The sequence below is a fragment of the Budorcas taxicolor genome, chromosome 16 (genome assembly GCF_023091745.1).
Source record: "Budorcas taxicolor isolate Tak-1 chromosome 16, Takin1.1, whole genome shotgun sequence".
Lineage (NCBI taxonomy): Eukaryota > Metazoa > Chordata > Mammalia > Artiodactyla > Bovidae > Budorcas > Budorcas taxicolor.
This window is the reverse complement of record NC_068925.1, coordinates 3256932-3267146: the sequence shown is the minus strand read 5'-3', so window position 1 is coordinate 3267146 and position 10215 is coordinate 3256932. Positions and strand designations below refer to the sequence as shown.

The 10215-nt window shown below is 48.4% G+C and overlaps 1 protein-coding gene across 1 annotated transcript; it reads right to left on the bottom strand.

The window, feature by feature from the left end:
• Nucleotides 1-675: 675 nt before the first annotated feature.
• LAX1 (lymphocyte transmembrane adaptor 1) lies at nt 676-7393 on the bottom strand. Its single transcript, XM_052653956.1, has 5 exons — nt 7305-7393; nt 4663-4772; nt 3925-4035; nt 3175-3260; nt 676-1416 (listed from the first exon to the last, which is right to left on the bottom strand). The coding sequence occupies exons 1-5, from the start codon at nt 7391-7393 to the stop codon at nt 676-678; spliced, it is 1137 nt and encodes a 378-aa protein (XP_052509916.1).
• Between the last annotated feature and the right edge of the window lie 2822 nt (nt 7394-10215).

Here is a 10215-nt window from a genome sequence, read left to right as displayed (position 1 = left end):
CTTGTGAACACAACCTTTACACTTGGATAAATACCTAATACTGGAATGACTGGGTTATATAATAAGTGTATGTTAATAAGAAATTGATGAACAATTTTCCAGAGTGAAGCTTATGGCTTGCAATCCCCTTAGCAATGATGAGAATTATTATTTTCTCCAGCGTTTGGTGGTCCACACTCATTCTAGAGTGGAAACTCTTCCCCCCCCCCCCCCCCCACCCCACTCCAATTGCTTCATTCCTTTTGGCCTCTGCCTGGATTACCAAATAATCTATTCTAGCTTTGCAGCCTGCTGGTATTAGCAAAGCCAATGATTTTAGGCTACATCGTGTTTCCACTGCGCACTAAAGGACTCTTCTGTTTTTAACCTCCTAACAATTCTGTAAGGTAGTTTCAGCAAACATTCTTAAGTTGGTACTAGAGGTAACAGAACCTTGCTGAGAAGAATTACTTTCTGGCTTTCTCAGAACTCTGCTTTTGAGAGCCCCTTAGCTCCTTGCTCATTTCATCTCCTTAGCCTAACCAAATGAAACCACTGAAATACAGGGTCGTCAAGGGTGACTCTTGCAGCAGCGACCACGTCATGTAGCTTGCCGGTTGGGTGGCTGGGTCTCAGTTTGTCAGGAAAGAGCCGTGGGTCAGGCCGCTGCTCAGCCCCTGCGCCTGCCTCGGCAGCTCACACATTCTCATAGTCATGAGAGTCCTCACTTGATGTCTCTTCTGCATGTTTCCACGGCCCGGTCTCACTGTGGGCAGACGACTGACAGGCCACGTAATCCTTTGAAGCCAGGAAGCTCCCTGACTGCACGGCAGGTAGGATGTGGGTCTCTGGACCGTCTGTCCTGCCCTCTACATGGTGTGTGTTTGAGGATGTCACTTCCTCCTCCTGCTGCTTGCTGCTACTGGGACCTGGTGGTACATTTTCATAATCCCTGCGGCACTGAAACGTCCCCCGGAGCTGCTTCCCTCGGGGGGTCCCGAGGTCCAACTCTGCCACGTTGACATAGTCATTCGAGGTCTGAGAAGACCCTTCCCCATCGCTGAGTGGGTCACTGTTATCGGTTCCTGGAGACCCCAAACTGGTGCAGTCACTGGCGTTCCCACAACCCTCATCTATTTCTTCAGACAGTGCCAGCTCCTTGGTGCTTGGGAGGATGAAGAGGTTCCCAGGAGGGTTACTGTCAGAAGCCAAAGTCTCAGCAAGCTCCTTGGCTGTGGGGATATTGACATAGTCTCTCGAATCCTCTGAAGAAGTGCTCGGGGAACCTCTTGAAGCTCTGACATTGACATAGTGAGGCGAGGGAGCAAGGTTTCCACACGTCTGGGGCCACGTGGCATTGTCATAGATGCCCACTGCATACCCCACGGCGTGAGTACGGGCTCTGTGCATGTGGAGGGCGTCGCCTGCTTGGGAGGGCTGTAAGTAAGAAGAGAAGGCGAGTGACAGGGCAGGAGTAGGAATAAGGACAAGCCCTTTCTTCTCCCTACCTGGTACTGCTGTATCTAACGGCTCCTCACTCAGCTCTCCACTGCAGAGAAAGCCTCTGAAGCAGGGGTCTCAGATCACAAGGCTTCCCACGCCAGGTTGGGATGAGTGAAGTGGGCTGGGTTTAAGGAAAGCAGCAGTGTAAATGTGACAGTAAGTTGTAACTAGTTTCTGGCCACATGTGGGGGTTCAGTGGGGGAAGTATTATGAACTAGAGAGAGCCTGCCACCCCAGAACATATTGCTAGGCCCAGCACAGTGGCTAAAGATAGAGGCTTAAGTTCAGACTGAGGGTGCAAGCCCTAACCTTACCACTCTGTGCTGAGTTTACACAAGTTACCTAATCTCACTGTGCCTCAGCTTCCTAACTTATACAATGGGGATAATCATAATAATATCAATACCATGTGATTTTTGTGAAGAAAAAAAGAATTACTGTCTGTGAATTGTTTAGCTCCTGGCACAAAGGGGACACTACGAAATGCTTGCTGTTATTAGTATGGGCGCAGCTGACACACAGATCAGCTACGGCCATTTAGGAATGCTGGTCTGATGTTTCCAGGACGTCTGATTTTCAAAAAAGGCTGAATATCTGGACTTCAGTGTGAAATCTCTTAGGTTTTTAAATGTTGGCAACTGGTTCAAAACGTCCTTCAAACAGTACAGAGTACAATCCAAACATGTTTGTAGGTTTAAGTCAGCTTGAGATCTAAACTCTAGGTGCAAAATCCCCTCAGGGCTCAGCTGAATCCGAGAACTAGCTTAAGCAGTGGATTTCCTCCACTCTTCTTTTTATAGCCACGTGGACCTGCTGCCCTAGGAAGTCTTAGAAGCAGGACCAGAGCCTAAGAATGGGACATGCAAGAGGAGGAGGAAGCAAATGTGGTGACTTGGAGGCGGCCACGTGGTCATCAAACCTGCGTCCCTGAGTAAGGAAAGGCTGGGTAACGAGCCAATCAGCAGCCCTGGGTAACGAAAGGCTGGGTAACGAGCAAATCGGCAGCAGCGGCACCATGGCTGTACTCACCCAGGGATGCGGTAAAACCGAAGAAAAAAATTCTTTAACAAGCTAACAAGGACTTATCTACAGAAACGAGCGCCCTGATCTTCAGGACAGTCCCTCTGCCCCACACTGCTGTGCGTCTCCTCTTTGGGAGCTGACTGCAGAACCAGACGCAAAGGTATCCCCAACACGCTCAGCACTTCTGACACCAGTCGCAGTGCTGAGTGACTGATGAGTATTTCTGCTATGGAGGAAGATGGAAACAATTTGACATAGGCTTGGAAGTAATTCCCAAAGCAGAACTTTAAGGATGCTTTGAGCACCAACAGCCCTGTAGGAAAATTTATGTACCCTCCCAAGGTAATTACGGTACAGGAGACAACACTTATTTGGAAAAACGCATTATCGTGTCTTTGTTAAAGCAGTACATTTCGGTTCCAACAAGTATCCATGAACACATGTGCCTTGGTGCCTTTCTTAAAATCTCAAGCACTTACTCCTCTCTTTCGAAATTTTTTGCCTTGGGTGGTAGGGCGGTCCTGAGGCTAGTCTCCCCATTTACTAATAGGGCCTGGGGTGCTGTTTATAGTGAAACAAGAAGCAAAACCTAGAACTCTTGCACTTCAGCTCTTCTGCCAGAGACACGTCATTTCTCCCAAAGGGACTGTCGTTTAGCTTCACTCTTACCACGTGCTCAGATGGAGGGCTGTCAGAATTCCTGGAGAGGAGGCTTTCGGTGCTGACAATACGGATGCTCCTTGAGGGATGTCTTCCTGAAAGGACAGAGAGCAAACCCTGAGCACAGTCAGCCAGTCCTCCAAGTGCTTCAGCCTGTTCAGTCCTCACATTCTGGGTGAAGTGGACCTGTCTGATATCTGGTATTTGGGGGCCAGTGTTCTGTGGGGAGAGGATCAGGGCTTCAAGGATGATGAGCTGGGAGACCAGGAACACTCCTCAGCTCGCTGAGGACAAATGGACACTAACACAGGACTCGAGGAGGCTGGCTGGGAGGAGTCTTCTCGGGTGAGCCCTCCCTGACTTGAGGCTGGAGGCCATGTTCTCCTCCTGTGTGTCTTTCCCAACCTTAGACATACCCAGCTAACTACATCAAGAGAAACCAAAACTGTAGTCTATGTAATCAAATTATCATGCTGTACTCTGTAAACTCATACAGTGGCATATGCCAGTCATTCCTCAATGAAGTTGGAGAAAATCCCAAACCAGATCCCTGACCCCGATGACTCCCTGCTCCCTCTTCAAGCCCCCAGGCCCCACTGGAGGTGAACCTTGCCATCTGTCTGTCCCGTCCTCTTGCCGGCTTCCTGAAGAGCAGGACGGTAGCATGCTTAGAAAAAGCCGCTTTTGCAGGTGAGACCTATATTCTGGGGGCAGAAGTTCTGTAGGCCTGGATTCCATGGATGAGAAAGAAAAACCTACCCAGCTCTTCTTGTCTTCGGGGCAAGAGGTCATAAATATTTTTGGCTCGCTGTCTGGGTCGAGGCAGAGTCAACAAGGGCGTGATGGTAACTCGGAGGTAGGGAACTTGCCCTGCAAGACAATGAGAGACACAGAGGTCATGGCTGGGCTTAGCCGCACAGAACTGGGGAAGAGACTGCGCCTGAAAATATTCCCCACCCTCACCATGTATTATGAAAAACGTGTTTCCAGACTTGACCAATGCCTTTGAGCTAGAAGAACAGGGGACTCAGGAGACAGAAGCAGGAAGAAGAAATGGGCACAGGGCACCAGGGCATGGCTTTTAGAATGAAGCTCGACTCAGCACGGAGCTTTCAGAGCCACGGCTTGTGATCCCGACGGAGACAATGACCTGTGTTTACACACAGGTAAGAACAGAGGACTCCTCGGTGCAACGGTTTATCTCGGGAGGGCGATGTGCGTGTCTGTGCTCCATCATGTCTGACTCCATGTGACCCCATGGACTGTTGCCTGCCAGGCCCCTGTCCATGGGATTTTTCCAGACAAGAACATTGGAGTGGGTTGCCATTTCTTCCTCAAGGGGATCTTCCTGACCCAGGGAGCGAATCTACATCTCCTGCATATCCTGCATTGGCAGGCCGATTCTTTACCACTGTGCCATCTGAGAGCTGGGCTTTAAATTCCAGACTAGACAATTGATCATAGTGTGTGTCAGCTCTGGACAAACAAGGGACTCACGCTTCTTCCGTTTACCGCAGTTCCACAGGACGCAGAAAACTGCCGCAACCAGGAGGATGGCAAGGAGAGCCGCAAACCCAGAAAAGATGCTGCTGCTGTGGTCCCCAGTCCTGTGAGGAAAACCAAGGGCCACGATCGAGCCATGGGCCGGGGGTGGGGGGTGGGGGGAGATGCTTCCTCCAGAGGCAGGACTCGAGGGTTTGGGGTGGGAGCCGAGGGAAGGAAAACTGAGGTGGGATGGGCTGGGTGGTAGAAGAGCGGGTTACCTCCTCATGGAGAGAGGGAAGGAGGATGTGGGAGAAGGGAGCTATCCCTTCTGAATGCTCACTGGATGCCAGTGGTTTGCATTAAAGCTTATTTAATCTGTATAACAATCCCATCTCTCTTTGTGACCAAGGAACCTGAGATTTAGACTCAGTAAGGTAGAGTAACATAGGGAAGATCACATAGGTAGGAAGGAGCATGATGGAATGTGAATCTAGGTCTGTTTGGGCCCAAAGACTGTTCTTTCTATGGCTTCACACTGTCTTCCAAACTTGTCAAATCCATTTGCTCCTGCTTACCCTGTTCCCTGCCCCTCAGCTTTCTGTCTTGCTTGGAAGAGATTATCCACTTACAATTAAGGAGCAGCTCTGGGACAAGAGTCCAGGTTGCTTGCGTTTAATAATCCCTGTAGCATCAGCTTGTGGGGCTGGTCTTCAAGCAACACCCTGCTCTGCTGTGGAATTTGACCATGCAGATGCACTGGGCAAGGACCGGGCTGTTCGCAATTCCTGGGCAGGGCCAGGCTAGCTCTGTTTTGGCTATAGGAAGCAGCCAGTTGAAGTTACAGAGTGCATCACTAGCAGACCTGCCCCTCCAAATACTAAATACTAGAAACCAGGTCATCCATCAGGGAAGGTTTTTGTCCTTATAAGTTCTAGACTTGTTCAGCCAGTTTCATACTGGACATTTCCATGTAGTAACCTAATAGACATCTCAAACCAAAAATGTTTAAAATAGAACTCCTGTTCTCCCCCACCCCCCATAAGCCTGTTCCTCTGGTGTTTCCTGTCATCTGATGGCTTGGTCAAAACCCTTGGAGCCATTCGTGAATGTTTTCTTTTTCACACCCCACTGCTGGTTAACCAGCAGTTTCTATCTGCTTAACCGGGACATTTACCCCAAAGCATCACCTCTTGCTCCTCCATTGCCACCACCTCGGTCTGAGCCACCATGAGTTCCACACAGACCTTTGCCAGAACCTCTCTAATGAGCTCCTTGCTTTCACTCTTGGCCCCAACATACTATGTTCACACAGGAGCTAGAGTGATCCTCTAAAAGGTTAAATCAGATCACGTGCCCCCTCTGCTTGCAACCCTCCATGACTTCTCATCACACGTGGGATAGCATCCATTGTCCCTAACAGGCGAGAATGTGACGGCCTCTTCTCTTCTGCCTTTGCCTGCCTCTGACCTCCTTTCCTGCTGTTTTCCTCTGACCTTGATGACCAGGACTCGATGCTGTTTCCAGCAAAGCACAGTCTTGTCTCAGTCCCGCTGCCCCCTCTCCCGCAGTTCAATCCCCTCATTTAATTTAGGACTCTTCTGAAATGTCACCTCCTGAGATAGGTCCTCCCTGGTCACACTCTCCTGGGTACTCCAGTCCCCTTACTCTGCCCTGGTTTTTCTTCACAGCTTACGACTGACTGATGTTATGCTAGCCATGCTTTCGTTCATCTGTTTGTATCTGACCCTCCCACTTAACTGTAACCTCCAGGAGGCTGTCCTTGTCGGTCCTATTCACCTTGTGCCTGCCACAGTGCTTGGCACTCAGTAGGAACCTGATGGATATTTGTTAAATGAATGAATGAATAAATTATCTAATGAATGGATGTAGAAATAGTATTGGAGGAGTGCTGCAGGATTCTGACACTTTATGAATTCCTTCCCCATCAACGACCTTGTCCACCTGCAGGGGACGTGTATTTGTTTATCATGGTAATGACATTTACCTCCCCAAACTACAGTGATTTTTAATTTATTGCTGTTGAGCTGTGCTTTTATCATTGCACTGAAATCAATACCTCTCAGTGTCAAAGTTTCAACTCTTGATGGACTTTTTGTTAATATAATATTGAAGGTTTTAACTGTAAGATTTACCTCTATGATTAATTCTGTGGGGTTTTATGATCTAAGGCTGTGTCTTTATCACATCTGTGATTCCATTTTCATTCCTGGCAAGTGTTTAGGACCTAAAAGCACATCTGCGTAAAAAGTGGGCAGTTTGTTTCCATCAGAGTAGAAACTAGTTTTTGTTTCTGTTTCTTTGAGGAGTGATCCGTGGGCCTTGACAAAGGAAAGCTCAAGGACCGCCATGAGGGCCTCTGAGCATGAGAAACCCAGCCATGCCAGGAAGCCAGCTCTAAGGAAGTGGTGTTATCATATTTCCTCTCTTCCCAACAACTCCTTTCTGTTCGCAATACCTGTTCCTTTCCTCCCAGCAGTTCTGAGCAAACCTCTCTGAGCCAAGAGTTTAGCGGTCTTAGGAGACGAGAGCCTGGTGAGGGGTGGCAAGGCTGCTGGGGCAGAAGCTTCCCAGGATAGACCAGGACCCTCTTTCTAAATCAGGGGAGGGGAGCGCTCACCGCCCCCGGCACTCACTTGTTCAGGCTGCCGAGGGTTCCCCGCAGAGTGCTGGGCTCTGAGGTTCTCCCTGTGGGCTCCCACCGCACTGACGTGGTGGCATCCATTATTCTGCGACCCTCTCTGGCTTCAGCTTCTCCTTCTAGGCCTTCTCTTAGTCGTCATCAGCTTGCCAGTCAGCCTGCCACTTTTCCTGTCTCTTCCTAAACTGCTGGCTCTCAAGAGAAAAGGCAGAATTGGTTTGTGTTTTACATATAATCCCATCTAGTATAAGCATTTTTTTTTAGTAAATAAGAATGACAGAAATCCTCCTGGTCTCCATTTTCTGAACATTCCCTGACATACAACTTGACTCTCAAATTTTCATCTTCTTAAATCTTTATTTATCAAAATCCATCACAAAAAGTCTATTGGTTTTTACTTCTTCCTTTCTAAAGCTTCCAGTCTTTCTTTCTAGAACTTTCTCTCCCACAACCAACTCTACCTTGCATCTATCCCTGAAATGTCAGGCTGACCTGACCCAAAATACAAAACAGCAAGTTTGGCTCTACCTGGTTGTGGCTGCGATGCTGACTGCAGGAGGGGAGAGCGCTTCTGGGTGTGGAGCTCCCCAGCTCGGCTCAGGGGGACGCCAGACGCTCTGCCTTGTGGCGGGGACGTGCGGGGCTCCGAGGGGGAGATGGCCAAGAGGGCAGAGACGGGCTCCTTGAGAAGTTCATCCTCCCCCAAACCCCCAAAGCAGAGAGAAGAGAGCAAACACTTTGCCAGAATGGAAACAGATAGTCAGCTACAGGAAGCAGTACCACCGACGTGCTAATGAAGCCTGGGGCCCAGGAAGTGCTGCTCAGCTCTCAATATGATAGAAGCAAGGGCGCCTGCACCCTGTTCCCTGGGCTGGCTGATGCGCTGTGGTCTGCGGGGAGCATGATTCAAGAGGGGTCAGGGTGATAAGGTGTTTGTGATTGCTCGCCCTGGGTTTCTGTGATACTGAGTTTTATCAGCCTCCGGATTGACAGTGTTTGTTTCAGCGTCTGAGGAGCACTGGAAGGTGCTTTTTAGAAACAAATACAGATTTCGGGTGCCTGTGGCTGGCTCGTGGGTGGAGGGTGATCCTTCGCTGCGGCACTTGTGCTGGGACAGGAAGCGAGAGGGCTTCCCAGACCTGGTGCCAAGAGCAGACGGCGTGCGCACGGGCAGTCTGGAAGATGGCAGGTGGGAAAGCAGACACAGCCAAACCTCAGAACCTCGACAGCTGCTTTAACAAAATTTTCAAGAACGTCCCCCTGCCTGCGACCATCTCAAGGTCTTCCCTTGTGTGATCTTATCATCTACACAGCGTGTTTGAGTCAGCTGAGTCTTCCATTTCCTCTTATTTTCTCCTGCCTGCTTGAGGGAAACAGCCTCCTCACAGGAGGCTCCCAGGCCTCAGACTGAGCTCTGGGTGTCCTGGCTCTGGCTGCACCCCTGCCCTCGCCACAGTAAACCAATTAAACCAACCACTCAAAACAGAAAACAGGTATCTGAAGTAATTCGTCCTGATAGTAGAAGAAAACTATTCACTCCTGGTGACCGCATATGTGTTTTAAACCTAATTGCTCTGGTGTTGCCTTTAACCACTTGATCAGTGCAAAGATATAGAGGAAAACAACAGCATGCGAAAAGACTAGAGATCTCTTCAAGAAAATTAGACATACCAAGGGAACATTTCATGCAAAGACGGGCTCAATAAAGGACAGAAATGGTAGGGACCTAACAGAAGCAGAAGATATTAAGAAGAGGTGGCAAGCATACACAGAAGAACAAAAAAGATCTTCACGACCCAGATAATCATGATGGTGTGATCACTCACCTAGAGCCAGACATCCTGGAGTGTGAAGTCATCACTATGAACAAAATAGTGGAGGTAATGGAATTCCAGTTGAGCTATTTCAAATCCTAAAAGATAATGCTATGAAAGTTCTATACTCAATATGCCAGCAAATTTGGAAAACCCAGCAGTGGCCACAGGACTGGAAAAGATCAGTTTTCATTCCAATCCCAAAGGAAGGCAATGCCAAAGAATGCTCAAACTATCGCACCATTGCACTCATCTCACACGCTAACGAAGTAATAGTCAAAATTCTCCAAGCCAGACTTCAACAATACGTGAACCGTGAACTTCCAGATGTTCAAGCTGGATTTAGAAAAGGCAGAGGAGCCAGAGATCAAATTGCCAACGTCTGCTGGATCATAGAAAAAGCAAGAGAGTTCTAGAAAAATATCTACTTCTGCTTTATTGACTATGCCAAAGCCTTTGACTGTGTGGATCACAATAAACTGTGGAAAATTCTTGGATAGGAATACCAGATCACCTTACCTGCCTCCTGAGAAATCTGTATGCAGGTCAAGAAGCAACAATTAGAACAGGACATGGAACGATGGACTGGTTCCAAATTGGGAAAGGAGTATATCAAGGCTGTATATTGTCACCCTGCTTATTTAACTTCTATGCAGAGTACATCATGCGAAATGCCAGGCTGGATGAAGCACAAGCTGGAATCAAGATTGCTGGGAGAAATGTCAATAACCTCAGATACACCACCCTTATGGCAGAAAGTGAAGAAGAACTAAAGAGCCTCTTAATGAAAGTGAAAGAGGAGAGTGAAAAAGCTGGCTTAAAACTCAACATTCAAAAAACTAAGATCATGGCATATGGTCCCATCATTTCATGGCAAATAGATGGGGAAACAGTGGAAATAGTGAGAGACTTTATTTTCTTGGGCTTCAGACTCACTGTGGACAGTGACTGTAGCCATGAAATTAAAAAGACTCTTGCTCCTTGGAAGAGAAGCTATGACCAACCTAGACAGCATATTCAAAAGCAGAATTACTCTGCTGACAAAGGTCCGTATAGTCAAAGGTATGTTTTTCCAGTAGTCATGTGTGGATG